General features: G+C 37.1%; 1 protein-coding gene across 2 annotated transcripts in view; it reads left to right on the top strand.

The window, feature by feature from the left end:
- Positions 1-25,588, top strand: part of Bmpr2 (bone morphogenetic protein receptor type 2) — a 120,924-nt gene that overhangs the window by 77,138 nt on the left and 18,198 nt on the right. For both annotated transcript variants that reach the window (XM_048344945.1, XM_048344944.1), the window contains exons 4-9: positions 13,921-14,031; positions 14,637-14,728; positions 17,187-17,417; positions 18,906-19,020; positions 23,248-23,408; positions 24,104-24,251. In XM_048344945.1, the coding sequence (XP_048200902.1) occupies positions 13,921-14,031; positions 14,637-14,728; positions 17,187-17,417; positions 18,906-19,020; positions 23,248-23,408; positions 24,104-24,251 (858 nt within the window). The remainder of the gene's footprint in view (positions 1-13,920; positions 14,032-14,636; positions 14,729-17,186; positions 17,418-18,905; positions 19,021-23,247; positions 23,409-24,103; positions 24,252-25,588) is intronic.

Here is a 25,588-nt window from a genome sequence, read left to right as displayed (position 1 = left end):
AATAAACTGTATTTGTCCTGTATTTATTTGCTAATTAAACTTTATAAAGCCAGTCCTAAGATCAGTGGCTTTAACAGTAAATATGTATTCTCATGTTCATAGATATGTAGGTCAGCTGGAATTTGGATGATCTAGGATGGACCCAGCTCAATGCTATAAAGAGTTCAAATCTTCTCTGTCTGAGGCTTGGACAAGAGATAGCCCAGCTACCCAACCATGTTTTATGACACATTACATGCTCACATTTTATTTGCCAACTTCCTGTTAGTCTCATTAAGGCATGTGGACAATTCGAAGTAAAAGGGGAGGGACCCCAGGTACCATGAGACCATGGCAAGAATGTGGGCATATTTTCATTATGGGGAGGAATGCTAGAAAGCAAAAAGAGTTACCTTATAACTTAAAAGTTTTATATATATATATATATATATATATATATGCATGCACACAATTGGTAGCATTAAATACATAGGAATTGAGAGATATCTTTTAGTAACTATTAACATTTTCTGTATTATAAACTTCTCACTCTTTTTAGAAAGTAAAATCTGTGATATATTAAGATTCACCATCTGAAATATACCCACAGTAGTATAAATAAAAAAAATATTTCTCACTGTGTTGGCTTTTTACTATAAATGTTTTAGTTATAGAATTTTTGTTTGTCCTTGTATAGCTTTAAAGGATTGGACCAAAATAAAATTTTCTGCATATGGCAGAATTTCTATAGTGCTTCTAAGTAGGACATGTGGGTGCCTCTGAGACAGGCTTACAGATGTGTGTGTGTGTGTGTGTGTGTGTGTGTGTGTGTGTGTGTGTGTATTTGTAGGGAGAAAGAACATGAAAGAGAAAAAAGAATAGAAAAGAAGAGGGACTTAGGAAAGTGTCTGTGTTGGAGAATAAAAAAGCACCAGCAGCAGTTACTCTAAACTTGCCTTGACTTCATCAATACTGTGGGTATTCTGTCATTCTTCCTGACTTCACTAAGAAATGTCATTTCTAGAAACGGAGCAAATACTTAGTTTTGGAGAAAATACTGATCTTATAGAGACATAATTTATTTTAATATCCTTTCAATTGAACACAATGTTTAGTAGGACCCTTTTAAAAAAGTACCGCATAATGTACAATAGTTAGTTTGGTTAATAAGGGATCAATGTGGAGATTGTAGAAATTATGAGTGAAGGATTTCAGTGCTTTAGAAACAGATTAAGGATAGCTTTCTGAAGTGTTTATTTCATAAAGCCATTCCCAGTTTATGCTTAAAGCATATTTTTCTTCATTTTCTTTTAATTCTCAAGCTTTTCTGTTTGCTCTGTTTGCTACCATAAGTTCATCTCTTATTATAAACAAAAACAAAAAAAAAACCCCACAAAAATGATCTTTGACCTTTGTTTCTGACTACTGACTTTGCTGCCAGAACATTAGAAGTAGCAAGTGTGTAAGTCATGTCTGCTTATTTCACCCTTTACAAGAAATAGTAAGAGTATGTACTCTCTGATTATTTCACACTTTTCTGTTGGCAACAGCATTGGCTACCTTAAAGTACTAAATATATCTGAAACACCAAATGTCTCCTTTTGTGAAATGTGATAGAGATTATGAATACAATGGTTATTTAAGTTGTCAGAAGTCACAAGGTTCATAATGGGGGAAAGTAACTATTTGTTCTATAAAAAAAAGTAACTCTGAATGAATTTCTGCCACATACAACAGTATGATTAATTCTTCAAAGCACTGAATTTTTAAAAAGTAAGGCATAAAAATTCATGTATATGGAAACTCTCTCTCTCTCTCTCTCTCTCTCTCTCTCTCTCTCTTTCTTTTTGCCAGTCCTGGGGCTTGGACTCAGGGCCGGAGCACTAGCACTGTCCCTGGCTTCTTTGTGCTATGACTAACACTCTACCATTTGAGTCACAGAGCCACTTCTGGCTTTTTTTCTTTTTTATGTAGTGCTGAGGAATCGAACCCAGGGTTTCATGAATGCAAGGCAAGCACTCTGCCACTAAGCCATATTCCCAGCCCTGGAAGCAATCTTTAAAAAGCTTAAAAGGAAGAGCAGTCATGAAAAATGGGAAAATTAGACAAAGGGGATAAAAACCCTAAAAAGACCAACCCCACTTTTTCTATATAAGTGAGGGCGAGTAATGGAACCCAGGACTTCATGTATGCAAGGCAAGCACTTTACCAATTGGCCATATTCCCAGCCCCTCCATTCCACTTTTCATAGTTTGTTTTGCTTACTACTTTAAAAACCACATAAAAATCTTGAATTCTGCATTCAGCTGTCAAAGAAATAGTATTAATGGGGTATACACTAAGGGTTTAAATGAAATTGTGAGGACTGGCTATTGCAAACAGTAGACATTGGCTTATATAATGTATGACCTTATTATGGAAAACTTTTCTCAACCCAAGTCTTTCAAACAAATTGCTAACTCACATCAACATAATTTAGGTTGAAACATACAGAGGAGTAAAGTGTGGTTTTTGTTTTTTTTCTTTTAACAGTGTGTTCTTTAGAAATTTAACTAAGAACTCAAAAACTATCCAAGGGTTGAGATGTGGCTTAGTGGTAGAGTGCTTGCCTGGCATGCATGAAGCCCTGGGTTCAACTCCTCAGTACCACATAAACAGAAAAGGTCAGAAGTGGTGCTGTGGCTCAAGTGGTAGAGTGCAAGCAAAAAGAACCAAGGACAGTGCTTAGGCCTTGAGTTTAAGCCCCAGGACTGGCAAAAAAAAAAAAAAAAAAAACTCAACCCAAAACTATCCAAATTTCAATCCAGGTGGGTGGTGAGAAGCTTGTACTAAGCAACTGTGCTACATATCTGCTGCATTGTTATTTTGGACAATTACATTACTCATTAAAAATGTGTAGGGTACAAACAGAAAAGCTTACCAACCTGTTAAGGATTTGACAACGAAATGTCTTTTTATTCCCATGCTCTGAAAACTCACATAGGGAAAATAACTAAACCAAAGAAAGTAATAAAATTTATAGGCCTCAGGGGTTAAAAACAAAACAAAACAGAATAAAATCAGGAAGCAGCTAGTATGCTCAGACATTGCAAACTTAGTGGTGCTGTATCAACAATTGAGAATGGTTTTTAAAGGGATGGGGAAAACATCTGCTGTCCTTTACACAGTTAAATAGAGGGCAGCAGACATGTTTTACATTCCAAAACTATGGTAGCAGTCAGTTTCAAGGTGATCAAAGTAAATGGAGATGTTCTAAACACAGCTAGGATTCAGCAAATCTTAACACACTAAAATCATGATTTACAACATAGGCTCCATGGTTTCCCTCATTTGTAATAATTAGTATATGTCTAGGATAGTCCTAGCAGAGGATCACAATAGCTCAATAGCTAAGTACATATGGCCATATAAAAATGATGCTAATTAAAATGAATTCCAAGATACGGAAACAAGAGGGTTTTATTTATTTGTTTCCTTTGTTTTTTCTAATGTACTGTGTGAAGTTATTTCTGTTTTCTTTCTTTTATTTTTTTTCCTTTGGTTTATCCCCCGTTGTCACTGTTTTTTATTTTGGTATGGAGTCTTGTATGTATGTTTATTTGATTTCAGGAAAGGAAGGAGAATAACATAGTGGTGAGACAAAGGACAAAGAGTGAACCAATGTAACAGGAATACTCACAAGACACTATGTTGGAAATGAACTTTACAACACGAGGGGGGAGGGGACTCTGGGGAAGGAAAGTGGAGAAAACAAGAAGTAGGTAACAATGTTCAACAGAAATGTTCTTATTACCTTACTTATATAACTGTAACCTCTCTGACATCATCCTTACAGTAAAATAAAATTAAGTATAAAAAGGAAAAGGCACCAAAACCAAATAGGGATTTTGAAGGTGGTTTTTTTGTTTAGTTGAAGGTAATCCTAATCACAAATCGGCTAATTTAAATACCCATTTCTCTGTATCTAAAACACACAACACAAATATCTAGTCTCTTTACATGTCAGAACCCGTTAATACCATGGTTTGGAAATGAGAATAGATTCCCCTGAAACTGTGAGTCAGTTGGTGTTTCTTTTTTTTTTTTTTTTGGCCAGTCCTGGGCCTTGGACTCAGGGCCCGAGCACCTTCCCTGGCTTCTTCCCGCTCAAGGCTAGCACTCTGCCACCTGAGCCACAGCGCCTCTTCTGGCCGTTTTCCATATATGTGGTGCTGGGGAATCGAACCAAGAGCTTCATGTGTAGGAGGCAAGCACTCTTGCCACTAGGCCATATTCCCAGCCCAGTAGGTGTTTCTTTACAGTTACTTTAGCAAAATTCATAAAAAATAGTAATTAAGGGCTGGGGATATAGCCTAGTGGCAAGAGTGCCTGCCTCGGATATACGAGGCCCTAGGTTCGATTCCCCAGCACCACATATACAGAAAACGGCCAGAAGCGGTGCTGTGGCTCAAGTGGCAGAGTGCTAGCCTTGAGCGGGAAGAAGCCAGGGACAGTGCTCAGGCCCTGAGTCCAAGGCCCAGGACTGGCCAAAAAAAAAAAAAAAATAGTAATTAATAATGGTCTTGTTAACTCACAAGGAAATACCTTCAAAACTGCATTTTGTTAACGTTTCTGTACTAAACTGTAGAAAAACGGAACTACATAAATACTGAAAAGTTAAAAATTCCATAATTTTTTTATTCCACTACTACACTTTTTAGGGCAATATACCTGATGCAAAGGAAAAAAGGAAAAGACAAAGCTACCACAGATAAGAATGTGCAGCTAATTGATACTATATTGCATTAATCAACAGCTATACATTTTGCAAACTGTGGCTATGACAGTCCTGAGTAAGGGGAGTGCCCTGTTTAAGCTGCAGTAACTTTTCTAACTATAGCTCATCAATCCTCTGTGGCAGATTTTAACAGTTTCTGTAATGCATTTGGAACAGCTGTTTCAAAGTAACCTGCAGCTTTCCTGACAACTCCTTACTCTTTCTTCTCCTAAGAACTGTAGCCCCTTTTCTGTTGTTTTTCTGTCCTTCTGCCATAATATCCACCACTTCCACCACCAGATCCATTACTACCACCATGTGGATTGTCTTAGCTTCTTCCACCAAAACTGTCCCCCTTCATGGGTGCATAATTTGCTGCTGTCCACTGTAATTTTCAAAATCATTAGTGTTTCCACCACCACATAGTTACTGCCACCCAAATTTCCTCCTTCATTGTAATCATCATATCCTCCTCCATCACCATCACCATCGCCTTATCTACCAGCTTGGTTTCCATATCCTGGTTCACCACCACCACAGGTTCCTGTAATACTATAACCAGGACCACTGCCATTGTTGCCACCATCACCTCCTCCATCACTACCTCTGCTACCATCACCTCCACTATAGCCTCCTCTTCCACCAGAGTCTCCACCATGCCCAAAGTTTCCTCCATGAATTTTCAAGTTGCCAGATCCACTTCTGACCTCTTTGCGATCCAGCAGACTGCACCTCTTGTTTAGAAAGGGCCCTTTCATTTCTCAGTCATGCCCATGAATCGTGTAATATTTCTGAACAGCAATTTTATTAACTGTGTCATGATCATCAAAAGTTACAAAAAGCAAGTCCTCTTTCCCACTCTGTCTTCTGTAACTTACATGTTTTCAATCTTGCCATAGTTTTCAAAATAGTCTCTCAAATCCTTCTGTATATTTCTTAATGCCACGAACAAAAATATCTTCAATTTTAGATGGACACCTGACTTTATAGAATCATCTCTAGACTTTACGGAACCTCTCTTAGGTTCTACAATATGCCCATCAATCTTGTGGGGTCTAGCACGCATTGCTGTATCCACCTCTTCAACACGTGAGTAAGTCATAAAACTGAAGCCCCTTGAATGCTTTGTCTGAAGATCTGTCTTTGCCACACAATCTTTGAGTATGTCCCTTTTCTTAGAATTCTTTTTTGCTGGGGAGTGGAGGGAGGGCAGAGCTTTGAACTCAGGGCCCTGTGCACTGTCTCTGAGCTTTCTTTTACTCTAGGTTAGTTCTCTACCACTTTGAGCCACAGCATCACTTCCAGTTTTCTGGTGGCTAATTGGAGATAGGTGTCTCACAAACTATCCTGCCCAGGCTAACTTTGAACCTCGATCCTCAGATCTCAGCCTCCTGAGTAGCTAGGATTATAGGCGTGAGCCACTGGTGTCTGGCTTCTCAATACGTGGGGTTTGTTATTGTTGTTGTTGTTTTTCCAGTCCTGCACTTGGGACTCAGGGCCTGAGCTCCCTGCTTTCTTTTTGCTCAAGGCCAGCACTCTACCTCTTGAGCCACAATGCTACTTCCGGCGTTTTCTCTTTATGTGGTGCTGAGGAATTGAACCCAGGCCTTCGTGCTAGGCAAGCACTCTTATCACTAAGCCACATTCCTAGTATCATCTGTAGTTTCAAATCCTAGACCACCAATGAATGGCTTCCTCAGTTGCTCTAGTTCCTTTACATCACAGCCCCCCCCCTTCCCCTCCCCTTCTCCCTCTGCCACAGCAGTGACAGCTGGAGTCAGGCTGGGGCTGCCTGGCAGTGGTTTGCTCTCCAGTCTTGAGATCAGACTCCTTTGTTTTATTTTAAATGATGAATATCGTAGTAATTAGATTTTTATTTGATTTAGGCTTAAATTCACTTTTTTTTTGGCCAGTCCTGGGGCTTGGACTCAGGGCCTGAGCACTGTCCCTGGCTTCTTTCTGCTCAAGGCTAGCACTCTGCCACTTGAGCCACTGCGCCTCTTCTGGCCGTTTTCTAGATATGTGGTGCTGGAGAATCGAACCCAGGGCTTCATGTATACGAGGCAAGCTCTCTTGCCACTAGGCCATATTCCCAGCCCAAATTTGCTTTTCTTAATTAAGTTATCGATGCTTTCTGAAAAGTATTGATAGTTTCTGAAAAGTAGTACTTATAGTAGGGAATAACAAACTCTTTGATTCTATCTGAAAAATAAAAATGAACAGAACAGTTTCAGTTAGGACCGTAAATTGTACCAGTATTATTTTAGGAAAATATTTAGTTTTTGTTTTTCACACGTAAGTGAATTTTTTTTTAAATGAAGGAGTCTACAGATTAAATCATATCTTATATTTTTTGTCCTTATTGAAACTTTTATTTCTTAGTGCATATACTAGGATTTGCAATCAGGGCCTAGATGCTTTTTCTTTTTTTGTCAGTTCTGGGGCTTGGACTCAGGGACTGACCACTATCCCTGGCTTTTTTTTTTTTTGTTTTTTTTTTGTGCTCAAGGCTAGCACTGTACCTCTTGAGCCTCAGAACCATGTCTGGCTTTTTCTATATATGTGGTGATGAGGAATCAAACCTAGGGCTTAATGCATGCTAGGGAGGCACTCTACCGCTAAGCCACATACCCAGCCCCTGTCCTGAGCTTTTTTGCTTAAGGCTAGCACTCTACTACTTGAGCCACAACTCTACTTCCAGTTTTTTGTGGTTAATTGTGAATAGGACGCTCAAACACAGACTTTTCCTACCCAGGCTGGCTTTGAACCATGATCCTCAGATCTCAGCTTCCTGAGTAGCTAGGATTGCAAGCATTAGCCACTGGCACCCAGCCTTATTGAAATTCATGCACATACATGGTCTGATTTCTGTGGTACTGGAGTTTAAACTTGGAATCTTACACTTGATAGGCAAACTCTCTGCCACTTGAGCAATAACACCAGCCCTTTTTGCTTTTGCTTATTTTTTAATATAGGTTCTTATGGGTTTTGCCCAAGGCTGGCCTTGAAGTACAATTCTCTTATGCCTCCTGCATAGCTAGAACTACAGGTACATTCCACCAAATCCAGCTGTTTGTTGAGATATGGAGTCTTGGTAACTTTCTGAGTTTATTTTGAACCATAATGCTCCAATCTCTGACTTCTGAATAGCAGGAATGAGAGACATGAATATTGTACCTATTAATTTTTCAATATTATTATGTCCATAATTTTACAAAGAAGATGTTGAAATTCAGTCTCTTAATCACAAAATAGCTATTTTGAATAAATTCTAAAGAAGTCAATATCTCAGCTACTTGAAGCTAAGAGTTAAGGATAAACATTGAAGGTCATTTTTTTAATAACCTTTGTTTTGTTTTAACTTCAAAGTCTCTTTCCTCTCCTTTAGTTTTTGGCTCTTTCTTTTATAAATCAGACAAAAACTTCTTGATTCAGCTGGAAAAAGTATGGTCTGAGTTTGTTTATTGTTGTTTTTTGTTTGTTTTGTATAATCTAGGAACTATCCAGAATGCTTAATAAGACAAGTTAAACTAGTCTTAAATATTCTGTATTAAATATTTGTTTGGGGAAAAAAAGAGAAATCGGTTCCCTCTTGATTTATTTTTAGTACATTAAACATAAACATTAATCTGGTTATGATTATAGTATAGTTACCATTCCAAACACATTAATTAAATCAACATTTTAAAATTCCTTATAAAAACATTTGGTCAAAACACTGAGCTGCACAATATATCATAGTATAGAAATGGTATTTTACCAGTCTGGATTATTTTGCTAAGGAATTCATTTAACTCTGTCTTGACTGTTTAGACATTTTAAAATGTTTTTCTCTGCTTTTATGAAAAGTACTTTGCTTTAAAAAATTTATAATCCCTAACTTGCCTTTCTACACAGAGTTGTAAAAGATTAAGAAAGTGACACAACCACTAGGGTGTTTTATTTAAACTTCCCTTTGAAGCACACTGAACATGTAACAATGTTGTTCTTTCTTTGACACAGCCTGAGACAAAGACTTGAGTGTAGTAAGGAAGCAGACAGCATGCCTCCAGTAGTGGTCCCTGCCTGGCTCCAGGATTTGTAAACAGAAACATCCCAGGCTCCAATGAGGCAGACAGCAGTTCCCTGTCTGTTCTGCATTCAGGAAGTGCTTGCTTGTACAAGCCCAGCTATTGCATACAGGCACACATAACAGTGTTTATGTTTGGCTAAGTATTTAACTGAGGAATCTAATGGGGATGGAAAAGAAGGTTTATGAGAGCTATGGGAACAAGACAGTTCAGGTATAACGTGTGTGTGTGTGTATGTGTGTGTCATAAAAAGAAACAAAACCTAGGATTTTTCAAGTTAAAGGCATCTTTTATTGCACACACATGTGAATACACAAATTAAAGTATTTTTCCTGGCAGTTTTTCAGGGATCTCAAACTGAGATTATGTGACATAACTTGGAAAGTTTCTAATTTGAAATGTTTAATCATTTTTATGGTATGCAACATGTTTAAAAATATATTTAAAACATTTTTAGTGTTCTTTTTCATCTTCTCTGTTATGAGTTAAAGAATTTAATGTAAAAGTTATGTCGTACTCTCTTTTATAAATTTGAGAATATAATTAGCAAAGGATGTTGAGTCTTAAAAAAAAAACCCACTAGTCAATTCAGAGAATTTAGAAATTAAGAAAGACCATAAGTCACTTAATATAGCAACCTTATTTTTTGCTCAGTTTAATTCTTTCTTTCTTTATTTTTGTACCAGTCCTGAGGCTTGAACTAAGGGCCTGGTCATTGTCCCTGAGCTTCTTTTGCTCAAGGCTGGCACTCTACTACGTGAGCCACAGTGCCACTTCTGGCTTTTTCTGCATATGTGGTACTGAGGAATCAAAGCTAGGGCTTCATGCATGTTAGGCAGGCATTCCACCACTGAGCCATATTCCCAGCCAGTTTAATTCATTTTAATAGAAAACTTGTAAGGAAAGCAGAAAAAAAACATTAAGAATATGTACTTACATGTAGGACAGTTAAGGAAATTATAATAAGTGAATGGATGGAGTCTGCTATGTGATAAAAATGGTGCAAATACCACTTATTTGTTGTAGATAAAAAAAACTTTTTAAAGTGTAACTATTGCTATTATTCAGGAATTTTTAATAGGCTTATTTGTAGTTGTTATGAAGTTGAACTGCTGAACCTTTTTGCTAAAATGTTTGACTTCAAGACTGAATTTGCTATGAATTTTAGATATGAAGCCAAAAGTTCAAGCAACAAAACAAAAATTCTTTGTAATGCCAGCCTGTACTCAGCCTTTAAAATAAATTATGTGAGTCGGGCACCAGTGGCTCACAACTAGAATCCTAGCTAGCTGGGAGGTAATCTGAGCATTGTAGTTTGAAGCCAGTTTGGGCAAGGAAAGTCAGTGAGACTCTAATAAACCAGCAAAAAGTTAGAAGTCAAGGTGTGGCTCAAGTGGTAAAGTGCTAGCTTTGAGCACAAAAGCTCAGGATGGGCACACAAACACACACACATACACAAACACACAAAGAAAAGAATTTGTTGTGTGATAAACAAATGCAACAAATTCCAGTGGAGAAAGTTCTATAGCTAAAAAAACAAAAATTTGTTATGTGCACTTGATTTCCCAGCCACATGAATGTCCTTATATATACTTGAAAGTATATACTGGCTGGGAATGTGGCTTAGTGGTAGAGTGCTTGCCTAGTATGCATGAAGCCCTGGGTTTGATTCCTCAGGACAATGTAAACAGAAAAGGCTAGAAGTGGTGCTGTCACTCTAATGGTAGAGCACTAACTAGCCTTGAGCAGAGAGGCTCATGGACAGAGCCTAGATCTTAAGTTCAAGCCCCCCCACTCCAAAAAAAGAAAGAAAGGAAGGAAGGAAAAGAAAAATGCATACTGTGAAAATGCATGATATTTTCATATAAACTTCTCATGCCCTCCCATATACTTTAAGTTATCCATTGCTTATTACCCAATACAATGTAAATGCTGTATAAATGTTATACCATTTTATTTAAGGAATGATGGCAAGAAAAAAGTCCCTGTAAGTTCAGTACAGACACAATTACAAGAGGTCTAAATATGTAATACACAAATAAAACTCAAAGTAAACAGAAACAAACTGAAGAAAGGAAGATGAAATGGCTGTGAAATGCAGGAGGCTACATGAGGGTGTGTCTTATAATTTCAACATTTCACGTGAATTCATCATAGCGGTCGGTGTGCATGGAAAATTGAATTTTGCTTTTTGGAGCTTTCTGGATTTTTTTCAAATATTTTCAGCCTGTAGCTGATTAAATCTACAGATGTGGAACTCACAAATAAGGAGAAGCAACTGTATAGCATTTGATGCCATTAGAGGTTTCAGGTATCCACTAGGCATCTTGTAATGTACTCCCCACGGATAAAAGGAGAATACCGGATTTGACTGTCAGTTTTGATGATAAGAAAACATGATCAGTAAGCACATAAAATATTTTTGTGTCTTTTATTAAAGACCCATAAATTATTTAATTGTGTGTATTGAAAATAAAATTTCTTTTGGGTTTAGCAAATTCTGAAATGAGTTTCTTTTTGAGGTAAAAGTCATATAACAGAATTAGCCATGATAAAACGTTCCATTCAGTACATACACAGTGTTGAGCAACCGTTATCTCTAGGTAGTTCCAAAATATTTTTGTCACTCCACAAGGGAAACCTTGCATCTAATAAACAATCCACTACCATTTCCCACTTTCCCCGTCCCTAGCAACTACTAATCTACATTTTGTCTCCTAGGATTTGCCTGTTCTGAATACTTCATATAAATAGAATCATAGAATACAAAACCCTTTTGTGGAAATACCACATCTTTCTTTAATATTCATCATTGCATTGCTATTTGTGTTGTTTCTACTTTTAACTATTATGCATAGTGATGCTATGAATGTTGGTGCAAATAGTTTGAACACTTTACAGTTCTTTTGGGTCTATGACTAGGAGTAGAATTTCTAGGTCTTATGGAATTTCTGATTATGTTTTTGAAGACCCATCCCCAAATTGTTTTCTACTGTAGCTGTATCACTTTATATTTTCCCCAACAATGTATGAAAGTTCTAGTTTCTCTACAACCTTGCCAACATATTGTTTGTGTGCATGTATACACGCACACACCAGTTCTGGGGCTTGAACTCATGGAGCTATGGAGCTGTCCTTGAGCATTTTTGCTCAAGGATAGTCTTCTACCATGAGCCACACTTCTGGCTTTTCTGGTAGTATAATTAGTAGTGGTAAGAGTCTCACAGACTTTCTTGTCTTGGCTGGCTTCAAACCACAGTCTTAAGACTTTAGCCTCCTGAGTAGCTAGCATTATAGGCTACCAGTGGAGTTCCTGGCTTTGCCAACACTTCTAATTCTCTTCTTGCTTTAAATGGTAGCCATGCTAGTATTCATTGTAGTAAAATGAATTTTGTCTTGTTTTGTATTTTCTTTCTTTCTTTTTTCTTTTTTCTTTTTTGGTGGTGTTGAGGACCAAACCCATAGCCTAACATGCTATGCAAACACTTCACAACTAAGCTATATTCCCAGCTTAATTAGACCAGAATTCATTGAAGAATTCATTGAGTTTCTGGGGAAACTCTCTGCGGTAGAGACGTCTTAACTTGTACATAAAAAGTCCTAGTTAAATAAAACATGTAATTACAATGTTCAAAATAAGAAATCTTTAAAAAAAAGTATATGTGATTTTGATTGAGTATAAAAATAATTAAATAAAGATATTAGCAGTAATCAAGCTCAGCATCTGGTCAGTATTACCGAACCTTTCATGAATATCTCTAGTAAAATTATAAATGATTATTTCACAGGGTAACCCATTCAGTTTTAGACAATTCTATTTGTAGACCTTAAGTGTTATAAGATGTGTGCTAAAGGGGCTGGGAATATGGCTTAACAGTAGAGTGCTTGTCTTGCATGCATGAAGCCCTGGGTTCGATTCCTCAGCTCCACATAAACAGAAAAAGCTGAAGTGGCGCTCTGGCTCAAGTGGTAGAGTGCTAGTCTTGACAAAAAAGAAGCCAGGGACAGTGCTCAGGCCCTGAGTCCCAAGCTCAGGACTGGCAAAAAAAAGAAAAAAAAAATGATACGTGCTAAAAACTGTTCTGTTCAATGTATACTATTGAAACTAGTTACTTCCTCTAGCTACCAATTCCTTTTTTCTCCATGGAGAAAGCTGTATCTTCCCCAAGTTTTCTCTTTTTCTACATCAAATACTTTGAATTCTTTCTTATCACAATTTAGAGTTATTGTATCTTAACCTGCTGTCTTCTGAATATGTTGTAGTTTTTAGATAGCTATCCTAAAAGGTACCTTCTCTGATAAGATATCACTGAAGCTAGACTTGTTAGTTGCATGCCAGTAGTTTCAACACTGGAGAAAACTGAAGCAGGAGGATTATTAAGTTGGAGGTCAGCGTGGTGGGCTATGTAACGAAACCCTGAGATAAAACAAAACAAAACCAACAACAAATCTGACCCATAGAATGGAACACAAAATGTTCACGATAGCCCTGTAATTTAGATATGTAAATGAGTAAATTTAGGGTCATACAGGAAGACATTTTCCCATGGTTATGTTATATAATTGTCTGCAAAGCTATGGTTTTTTTCATTAATATTGACATCAGTATTGATGAATGTCAACTACATAGCTACTGTATGCTTTACATTGCACTAAGCACTGGAATTCCTGTCTATGTCTCACAACTGACTTGTGAGGTACAGAGTCCCATTTTCAAACAAGAATATTGGGGAATGAAAGTCAAGTAATTTGCTGAAGTCGACTCAACAAGTGGTTCAGAGCCAGAATTTAGAACTAAATGTGATTCTAAAAACTATGCTGTCCATGCTATTCCATGATATAGTTGATAGTTCAGTAATTAGGAGCATACTTGACAAGTGTTTCAGTGTTTGAGGTCTATTTAAGGTAATCTATGCGATTAAAATACCTAATTTTGAAATGCCACATTTTTTCTCAAAAATATTACTGCACAAACTTTATTGATTTGAATAGAGCCTTTCTAAAAGACACTCTGCCTGTATTTAACAAAATGCTTTTGAAAAGCAGAAAGATAACAGTGTTTTTAAGCTTGTTTCTTTTTTAATTTTTTTTTAAATTTAAACTTATTTCTTTTAGGTCCACCTCATTCATTTAACCGAGATGAGACAATAATCATTGCCTTGGCGTCAGTCTCTGTATTAGCTGTCCTGGTAGTTGCCTTATGCTTCGGATATCGAATGTTAACAGGTAAAATAAAACAAAACACCACCACTTGCGTCCCATCATTTTTACCAAACTGTTTACCCTAATTTTTACAGAAAGCTACAAACTTACACAAAATCCCCGTGACCCAGCTCCAACTGTTAATACACATGGGTAATATTATTTTTCTGCATTCCCACTCAATGTCTCTTTTCATGCCACTCAGATATTTTGTATCAAATTATGGATAAAGATCCATAAATAGCCCAGTATTATTTTGGCAATATAAGGACTTAAAATACATAACCATTATGCTATTTTTACATCTGAAAAAAGTAACAACAATAAGTCCTCATCAAATGTCTAATCAGCTCTAATTAAACTTTAGGTTTGATGGGCATTTAGGGAATAAGCACCCATTAATTCCGTTAAGCAATTTTAATATAATCTTGAAATGTATGCAGTATCTCTTAGGGTTTTAAACTAACTGTGGTAGAAGCACTTATCTTAATTAATGTATGATTTCTAGTTTAGTAAATACTTTGGTTCCCTTCTGATTCTCTTCTTTTTAACTATGGTATTTTAAAGTGTGGTAAAGGTTTTTGCTTTAGGAAAGCTGCATGTAGTCATGGCTTTGTCTTGTTGTATAGGAGACCGCAAACAAGGTCTGCACAGTATGAACATGATGGAGGCAGCAGCATCGGAGCCCTCTCTTGACCTAGATAATTTGAAACTGTTGGAGGTAAGGCTGTTCTCAGACTCTGGGCTACTTATCACCGAGTTTCCTAACTATTACCAGGTTTAATTTGGTGATAATCTCAGACACTATTTTAGAAGTCTTATTAATCCTGTGTTTTTAATGATCTTTATTAGGAATGACTTGATAAGTATGACCCCAAATCAGGAATTATTCTATATGAATGATTTGACTAAATCATTTTTAAAACCTTTTGTTTTGGAAGAAAAACATATAAACAAAGTTAAAAGACCAAATTTAAAAATAGAAAAAATTAATAAACACCTGGTGTAAGGCAATATGAAAGAAACAGTTAATAAAAATAGACAAAAGAGGGTCAAGTGCTGGTTGGCTCACACTTGTAATCCTAACTACTCAGGAGGCTGAGATCTGAAGATTGTGATTTGAAGCCAAACTGGGCAGGAAAGTCTGTTAAACTCTTACCTCCAATTTACCTCTAACTGAAAGTGAAGTTGTGGCTCAAGTGGTAAAGTGCCATCCTTAAGCAGAAAAACTCAGGGATAGTGCCCAGGCCCTGAATCAAGCCCCAGGAGCAGTACCAAAATAAATAAAATAAAATAATATATGTATATGTTGCATATAATATTGATAAATGGCATGTGTGTATTATATGTAAATACATATGACTATATAAAATGTATACATATATATGTGTGTGTGTATTTATAAAAAAAAGGCTGCCTGAAAATTTGCAAGAGAAGTAAAGATGTCCAAAGTGGGGCTGGGAATATGGCCTAGTGGTAAAGTGCTCACTTCATATACATGAAGCCCTGGGTTCGATTCCTCAGCACCACATATATAGAAAAAAGCCGGAAGTGGTGCTGTGGCTCAAGAGGTAGAGTGCTAGCTAGCCTTGAGCAAAAAGAAGCCAGGACAGTGCTCAGGCCCTGAGTCCACACCCCAGGACTGGCAACAAAAACAAAACAAATAAATGAACATGTCCAAAGTACTTGATGAAAGAAACAGCAATACAAACATGGAATTTTATGCAGGACTTGTTTTTATTATGTTTTGATATACCTTTTAGAATGGTACTCTGTTTTAAATGATGATATAAGCTAGAAATAATGGCATAAGCTAGGTGCCATTGGCTCTTGCCTGTAATCCTAGCCACTCAGGAGGCTGAGATCTGAGGATTGCAGTTTGAAGCAAGCCCAGGCAGGGAAGTCCATGAGAATCTTATCTCTCTCTAATAAATTACCAAAATAGCTGGAAGTAGAGCTCAAGTGTTAGAGTGCTTACCTTGAGCAATAAAGCTCAGGGACAGCAACCCAGGCCCTGAGTTCAAGCTCCTGGACTTGCCAAAAAAAAAAATGCAAAAAAATATTCTTAAATAAATAATAGTAAATCCAAAACCAGTTTTAGTAAAAAAAAAAAAATTCCCCAGAGGTCAAAGATTAAGAGAATGGGTAATATTTTTCTGGTTTGTTGAGGACTGAGTAATTTTTTTATTGTATCTTAGATGTTGTGATTTTTATATTGTGAAAACCCCAGTGTTACCTTATTCCACCATGTGCTAATTTTTTGTTGTTTGTTTTGTTTTTTGTTTTCTTTTTTGGCCTGGGCCTTGGACTCAGGGTCTGAGCACTGTCCCTGGCTTCTTTTTGCTCAAGGCTAGCACTCTGCCACTTGAGCCACAGTGCCACTTCTGGCCGTTTTCTATATATGTGTTGCTGGGGAATCAAACCCAGGGCTTCATGTATACGATGCAAGCACTCTTGCCACTAGGCCATATTCCCAGCCCTTTGTTGTTTAATAAGCAATTAACTTGACATACACTATAAACATGTCTTTTATGCAGTAGCTTGAATTGCAGTATATTTTTATCTCTACCTAGTGTCTGTCTCATGCATTTATTTGTATCCCCTAGTGGCTTTCTGCTTTTAGGCTTTTCCTCTCACTTTGCAACAGCTATAGTTGCTTTAGATTGTATCCTCTGTTTCCTAGGGCCAAAAAGATGAGTTTCCTCTCACTGTTTTAGTTTCATTGCATACATATGATTTCAGCCCTCCTTCAAACTAAAAATTCATGGAAATAGATAGTTCTTTTCACCTATCATGACTCTTAGAATCTGTCTGCTTTTGTTTATTCTCCAAGACTTTTAGATTTCTTTTGTTTTTAATTTTATCCATTGCTTATACTGGGTACCTTTGCAAAAGCTAGAGTAGGTATCAGTGTCCTTAGTTATGTCTCATAGAGACTTTAGTAGTTTCTTTCTTTTTTCCCCCCCACTTGGGGTGCTTGAGATTGAATCCAATGCCTTATGTGTGCTTGGCAAATGCTCTACCACTTAGCCTACATCCCCAACTCACCAGTTTCTTGATAATGGTATAAACTATAACTAATAGAAAGCTGTGGCATTACCATATTGATTTATACTATAGTAAGTTTTGAGTGTTCACTTCCAATATGAATTAATACCTTGCCTTTTTTTAAAAAACAGCTGATTGGACGGGGTCGATATGGAGCAGTATATAAAGGTTCCTTGGATGAGCGTCCAGTTGCTGTAAAAGTATTTTCTTTTGCAAACCGTCAGAATTTTATAAATGAAAAAAACATTTACAGAGTGCCTTTGATGGAACATGACAACATTGCTCGCTTTATAGTTGGAGATGAGAGAGTCACTGCAGATGGACGTATGGAATATTTGCTTGTGATGGAGTATTATCCCAATGTAAGTTCTTCATAAAAATAAATTCTTATTTATAGTAACTGTCAATCAGATTTTGAGGAAGACCTCTGTAACATAATGCATTGGTGGTTTTCATGCTAGTTATTAATGGTCTGCAGTGAGATTATGATCTTATGCCAGAATTTGAATCAGACATAACACTTAGCTGCTTATCCATAGTCCCAGCACTGGGGAGTGGAAATAAGAGTATGGAGCACGTTCACAATCAGCCTGAGCTACATAGTAGACCCTATATATATATAAAAAAAAACTATAGTGATTATTCAGCTCTCTCTCACTCTCCTTTTATTCTTTTTTATTTTTCCTCAACGAAGGAAGCATTACTTTGATTGACATTCATCCTGATATAAACTCTTTATCTCACTAGAGGCCAGTAAAAGTTTTTTAAATAGAACTTTGAATAGCACAGATAGGTGCAGTCATCTAATATCCTTAGACAACTCGCTCTAGGACTATCCTTTTGCTCCTATGATGATATCAAAATCTGCAAATGTTTGGTCCCTTAAAAATAGCCAGCAGTATTATATATAGCCCATGAATTTAGCCCTTGATTTATATTGTAAATACTGTGTTAATAGTTGTTTTACTATATTGTTTAGGGGCCAATGATAAGAGTAAAAAAAAGGGTGCGTGTTAAATACATTTTTTTTTTTTTTGACAGTCCTGGGGCTTGAGACTCAGGGCCTGAGCACTGTCCCTGACACCTTCTTGCTCAAGGCTAGCACTGTGCCAACTTGAGCCACAGCACCAGTTCTGGCCTTTTCTATATATGTGGTACAGAGGAATGGAACCTAGGGCTTCATGTATACGAGGCACTAAATACAATTTTTAAAAAGAATTCTTGGGGTGTGTTGGGCATAGAATCTGTGCATGATAGGTAAGAATGATACCACTCAGCCCTATCCCTAGCTCTTGAGTATTTTTTTAAGTCTGTGTTGGTTGAATCTATGAATGTGTAAAGAGGGCTGGTGATATATTCTTACAATTTGCCTTTTGTTTACCCTTGTAAGCCATATAATATATAATATAATTTGTTTGTACTGGTAAGTTATTTTCCAAGTTAATTTGATAGATCAAATAAGCATTTCAAAGGAAATAAGCACTTATAATCTTTAATATTGGAACTAGCCATTCATTGTCTTTAATATGGAAACATAAAAATTGATGGTTTAAATTGTTTCTTTCTCTCTTCACACAGAAATGCTTTACTAACTTTACTTAATACTGATTTCATGGAAGTGGTGCTATGGTTCGAGTGGTAGAGCACTAACTAGCCTTGAGCAAAAGAGCTCAGGAACAATGCCCAGCCTGAGTTCAAGCCCCATGACTGGGGAAAAAGAAATTTTATTCATTAGATATTCATGGAATTCTAGCCTATGCAGATTACTTATAATATTACTAACTTACTGCTTCATGTTAAAATAAATTAATTTTCCTTTTTTAATATACATTTTTTTTCCCACTGTATAGGGATCTCTGTGCAAGTACTTGAGCCTGCATACAAGTGACTGGGTAAGCTCTTGCCGACTGGCTCATTCTGTGACTCGAGGACTGGCTTATCTTCACACAGAATTGCCACGAGGAGGTAAGATAGTGAGTAGATGAATGCCCCTCTTGTGTATGAATCCCATTAAGACTTTGATTAAAAGCTGGGTACCAATGGCTCATACCTGTAATCCTAGCTGTTCAGGAAGCTGAGATCTGAGGATAATAGTTCAAAGCCAGCCTAGGCAGGAAAGTCTGTGAGACTTTTATCTCCAATAAACTACTCAGAAAAAGCCAGAAGTGACTCTGTGACTCAAGTGGTAGAACACTAGCCATGAGCACAAAGAAGGGACAGCATCTAAGTCCTGAGTTCAAGCCTCAGGACCAGCCAAAAAAAGAAAAGAAAAAGAAAAAGAATGATTAAAGCTCTTGAACACTTTCTCTCCAAAAAGACACATACAGCTATATTTATTTTGAAAATGTTCCTTAGTGCTAGGGGGAATAGCTCAGTGGTAGCATGTACAAGGCCCTGGGCTTTGTTTTCTTTTTCTTTTTTTCTTTTTTTTTTGGCCAGTCCTGGGGCTTGGACTCAGGGCCTGAGCACTGTCCCTGGCTTCTTTTTGCTCAAGGCTAGCACTCTGCCACTTGAGCCACAGTGCCACTTTTGGCCGTTTTTTTTTTTTTCTGTATATGTGGTGCTGGGGAATTGAACCCAGGGCCTCATGTATATGAGGCGAGTACTCTTGCCACTAGGCTATATCCCCAGCCGCTGGGCTTTGTTTTCTACCGATAAAAAGTAAAAAAGAAATTTGTAGGGGGTCTGTAGACTCTTTGAAGTCTACTTATGGACATTAGGTTAAAAATGCCTTAACTAGGCTGTATTTTCCTTGCATCTATGTATTTTATAAACTATAATGTGTAATTATTTGTTTTAACATCACATTTATCTTTATTCTATAGGTTGGCTTTATATAAAACCTAAATACATAATATATATACATATGTGTATATATACACATATACACATATATACACATATATACATACATATATACATACACACATACACACATATGTACACACATACACACATAATACATACATACATACATACATACATACATACTTTTTGCTTTTGTTATCTAGAATTAGATTTGGCCAGATCTTTAGAGGAGAGGATGGCAATCATAGTGACTTCATTAGGATATTTTTTCTAAGCTGGATATTAGTGACTCCCACCTGTAATCCTAGCTACTCAGTACAGAGACCCAGAGGATCACTCTTCATAGCCAGTCCAGGCATGAAAGTCTATGTGAGTCCACCTCTAAAATAACCAGTAAGAAGCTACACTAGAAATGTAGCTTAAGTGTTAGAGCTCCAGCCAAGCAAGAAAATTACAAGCTTGAGGCCCTTGGGTTCAAACCCCAGGCATGAAACAAGAAAATTTTTTCTTTCTCTTATAAGAATCAAAAGAGAGTGCTTGGAGTGTGACTTAGTGGTAGAGCACTTGTCTAGCATACATGAGGCCCTAAGATCAATCCCCAGTACAAGGGAGAAGTGAGAAAATAAAAAAGAAAAAAAAAGGAAGGAAAGGCAAGGAAACTTGAATGGGTCTAAAGAGAAGAGGGAGGGAGGAAGAAAAGAAGGAAGAGAGGCCCAAAGCTCCACCATCATTTATGTGTGTCTTTCATTTTCAGGGGTACTTTATTGTCCATCATGCTCTGTTTTATGCAACAAATTAAAGGGAGGGGCTGGGAATGTGGCCTAGTGGTAGAGTGCTTGCCTAGCATACATGAAGCCCTGGGTTTGATTCCTCAGCACCACATACAGAAAAGGCCTGAAGTAGTTCTGTGGCTCAAGTGGTAGAGTGCTAGCCTGAGCAAAAAGAAGCCAGGGACAGTATTCAGGCCCTGAGTTCAAGCCCCAAGACTGGCAAAAAAAAGGGAGGGGTGTCCCCTTCTCCCCAGAAAGTTCCTTTTTTATGCATATGTTTTATTTCCCAGGAGTAGTCCACATTTACCTGCAAAAGAAACTAGGAATATAATTTTTGTTTGTTTTCAATATGTTGCTGAATATATTGGTGCCTCAGATAGTTTGGGGCTTTGTTACTAAGTAGGAAAGAGAATGCATGGTAGGGAGTCAGTCTTTGCCACTGTTTTCTCAGAACTATGTTGTATTTCTTGTCACTACCATGGTCTTCCTCAGCTTTCATGCACAGTTTTGCTAGCTGGTCAAAGCATCCCTTTTAAAAAAACATTTGCTTTCTTACTTTGTTTCAGTTTGCACTCACATCACAAGCATCTTGAATTGGCCTGGCTGTGATAATCCTGTTCCTGTGCTTTCTGAAGCTTTTATCCCTTACCACATTTTTTTTGTAATCCTGTAGCCTTGACATTGTCTTTTCAGTCTCCCTGACCTCTTTAGAGAAGAGGATTTTAATGTATCAGTTTCTTAGATCTTTGTTCTGTTATATAATAGAATGGAAGAATGGATCATTTTTTCTAGCTGATGCTTCATATATAAATAATTTCTCCTGAATAATTTATCAGCTCATTTATCTTGACATCTTGCTTTTCCTGAGTACAGAATTGACCTGTTATTGCCTATATCAGCAACTTAATGCACTTAGTGCATCAGCACATTAGCCACTGGACTCTATTCCCTTACTCTTAAATATTGTAGGTCCTTTTAAAATCTGGCTTAGCATAGAATTTAAAATACCATCCTTATTCCCCTTTTAAGGATTGCATGATTCAGCAAAGTTTCAAGGCAAACATTGGCTAACATTTTTATTTAAATAGAGCTCTTACTCTCAAACATTTAACTAATGAAAAACCTAGTTACCCCTTTGGGTATTTTTTTGTGTATGTTTGTTTTTGGCAATACTGAGGTTTGAACTCAGGGACTTACTGTTGCTAGATAAGTTCTTTGCTACTTGAACCCAATTACACTATTTTAAAACATTTAAAGCTAGCCAAGTGCCAGTGGCTCATGCCTATAATCCTCGTTACTCAGGAAGCTGAAATCTGAGGATCACAGTTTGAAGCTGACCAAGGCAGGAAAGTCTGTGAGATTCTTCTCTCCAATTACCCACCAAAAATCTGGAAATAGAACTGTGGCTCAAGTAGTAGAGCACTAGCCTTGGGCAAAAAAGCTCACAAATAGTGCTCAGGCCCTGAGTTCAAGACACAGGACTAGCATACTCCCTTCCCCTCTCCTCTCCCCCCGCCAAAAAAAAAAAAACCCAAAACATTTAAGGAGTCTTTTAATAAAATCCAGTTCTTAGCCAGGCACCAGTGGCTCACTCCTGTAACCCTGGCTACTCAGGAGGCTGAGATCTGAGGATCATAGTTTGAAGCCAGCCGGGACAGAACAGTCTTCATGAGACTCTATAATTAACCATTCAAAAAACTGGAAGTGACTCAAAGTAGTAGAGCACTAGCCTTGAGCAAAAGAGCTCAGGGACAGCATGCAGGCCCTGAGTTCAAGCCCCATGACTAATCTTTAAAAAAAGAAAGAAAGAAAAGAAGAAAATTCAGTTCTTTCCAGCTTTTATATCTTGCTACGAGATTCCCATCTCCTGCACTTGTTCTCCCAATTCATTATTAACTATTTCTGGTTAAAAAGTTGAGGTGGGCTTAACTAAACCTAAGGCAGACCTGGGATGTACTGTTTATCCATTTAATCTGTTAAGATATAGAAAAACTGTAGTATTCATACAAAAATTTAGAGCCATAGTAGCTTTTCATTGGTACCTATTTTATACCTACTGGCTCTGTGTGTGTGTGTGTGTGTGTGTGTGTGTGTGTGTATGTGTGTTGATGTTCATACCAAATATTCCTTACTGTGGCACTTCTTTATGTGCTTCAGAAATGAAGAGAAAACAGTTTGTGTTAAGAGTTATAAGAAACATACTTGCTTTTGGTTTCTGTTAAAAGCTTAAGTGCTTCATTAACTACAAATGTAATAGGAATTATGTAACAAAATGCATTAGAAAACAGTGATTTAATTTAATTTTTACTTTTTTGTGGGGTTTTATTTTTGTTTTTGTGTTTCATTCCTAGGGTTTAAACTAAGGGCCAAGAACTTGCTAGACAGGAATTCTTGTTTATTTGAGATAGGGTCAAGTTACAGCCCAGGCTGACCTTGAACTCATGAACTATAACTATTGGCTGTTTTGTCATCTATTAAAAACTATTACAAACAAATGAACAGAAAATTAGTACTGTTTTCCATGTTTATGTAATTTCTGTTATTTATGTACATGTTCATTTCATACTAATAGTTCTATTTAAGCATTAGTCAATATTTTAAATTATCCAAACAGATCATTATAAACCTGCAATTTCCCATCGAGATTTAAACAGCAGAAATGTCCTGGTAAAAAATGATGGAACCTGTGTCATTAGTGACTTTGGGCTGTCCATGAGGCTGACTGGAAATAGACTGGTGCGCCCAGGAGAAGAAGATAATGCAGCCATAAGTGAAGTGAGTAACACAAAAAGCATCATACTGACATGCTTTGAAACATTTATCTTTATATACTGCCAATTATAGGATATTAAGAATTACAGGGCTGGGGATATAGCCTAGTGGCAAGAGTGCCTGCCTTGGATACACGAGGCCCTAGGTTCGATTCCCCAGCACCACATATACAGAAAACGGCCAGAAGCGGCGCTGTGGCTCAAGTGGCAGAGTGCTAGCCTTGAGCGGGAAGAAGCCAGGGACAGTGCTCAGGCCCTGAGTCCAAGGCCCAGGACTGGCCAAAAAAAAAAAACCAAAAAAAACAAAAAAAACAAGAATTACAAAAGTATGGGGCTGGGAATATGGCGTAAGCGGTAGAGTGCTCCCCTTTCATGCATGAAGCCCTGGGTTTGATTCCTCAGCACCACATAAACAGAAAAAACTGCAAGTGGCACTGTGGCTTAAGTGGTAGAATGCTAGCATTGAGCAAAAGGAAGCCAAGGACAGTGCTCAGTCCCTGAGTTCAAGCCCCAGGACTAGCAAAAAAAAAAAAAAACCAAAAAAACCCAAAACAAGAAATAAGTTGTTTAAAGATTCAGTAACATGTTTAGAAGTAATAATAACATGGCCATAGTATACATATGACTGTTGGTCTAATGTCTACCCTTCTGAATATGCTGTATTCCATTTCTAAAAAATACCTTTCCCATTTTAATCAGGTGGGCACAATTAGGTATATGGCACCAGAAGTGCTAGAAGGAGCTGTGAACCTGAGAGACTGCGAATCAGCTTTGAAACAAGTAGACATGTATGCACTTGGGCTAATCTATTGGGAGATATTTATGAGATGTACAGACCTTTTCCCAGGTAAGAACTGCTATCAAAAGTTGGTATAACTGGACACTAGTGGCTCACACAAATAATCCTAACTATTCAGGAGGCTGAGATCTGAGGATTGTAGTTCAGAGCCAGCCCTGGTAGGAAAGTGTGAGACTTTTATCTTCAATTAACACCAGAAAACTGGAAGTGGTGCTGTGGCTCAAAGTGGTAGAGCACTAGCCTTGAGCACAAGAGCTCAGGGACAGCACTCAGGCCAAGTTCAAGCCCCATGACTGACAAAAAAAATTGGTTTATATATTGAGCTGATAAAATGTATACCTTCCTTCTTACTTACATGACATTTTCATATCATAATCTTTTTACTTTTATTTAAACCTTCAGTTCATTGCCATCTAGTGTTCAGAAACTGGGAAACTTGGTTAAAAGGACTTCAGGTTTCCATTTGAGTACCATTTAATTAATTGCCCATAGTAGCTTTTCTGTTGAGTCTCTGCTTTAGCAGTCATTTTCCTAATGTGCTTTCTGAGCATTTGAGACAAGTTTACTCCTTCCTTCTTTCCTTCCTTCCTACATAATTTTTTTTCTCATTTTGATGATATAAGGAATTAGAAGCAATTCATTGTTTATGAACGTATATTCCTTTTTCATTTCCCTTTTCTTTTGCCCTCCTTTCCTCCCTCTTTTTTTTTCCTGTCTTCCATCTTTCCATCCTCCCTCATTCCCTCCCTAGTTTCCTCTCTACATTTCTTCTTCTCTTCCTCTTTCCTTTTCACGAAAGAGTGATTATTTAATATGATTGCTCGTTTGAGGCTTACTGGAAATAGCCAAGTGACTAATAGTTTTTCTCCCCTTGTTAGGATTACATCAAGGTCATATAAAGACTCTGAATACTAATCTATATACTGCATTTTTCTAAATGATCTATATAAAGGTTTGATATATATATTTTTTTTCTCTCTAATAGGAATAGCCCCATTAAAGGAATAAAAAAGGAAGCAGCATGAATAGTTGATTAAACAGCTATTTAAAATGATTAATAGGAGATTTAATTGTTTTTGCTTTCAAGATATTACTAATTAAAAATTAATCTATAATTCTAAAACAATGAAAGTAATTAGTGATAATTCATATTTTAGGTCAATTATGCTTCAGAGCATATTTTGTAGTTAGTTGAAAGTAGTCATTTGAAATATTTTTCCAAAGATAACATACATCTTCATAGTATCACAAATACTCCATTATTAAAATTTTGTCACAAGTTTTTTTATTGTTTTTGTTTTCTTGATATTCTAATCCAGCATTTGAGTTCTAGGAAAATGTCTAATTAAAATTACTTTTTCATCAGCATTTCTACACAGTAATCA

The sequence above is a fragment of the Perognathus longimembris genome, chromosome 4 (genome assembly GCF_023159225.1).
Source record: "Perognathus longimembris pacificus isolate PPM17 chromosome 4, ASM2315922v1, whole genome shotgun sequence".
Taxonomy (NCBI): domain Eukaryota; kingdom Metazoa; phylum Chordata; class Mammalia; order Rodentia; family Heteromyidae; genus Perognathus; species Perognathus longimembris.
This window is presented reverse-complemented; position numbering and strand designations above follow the sequence as displayed.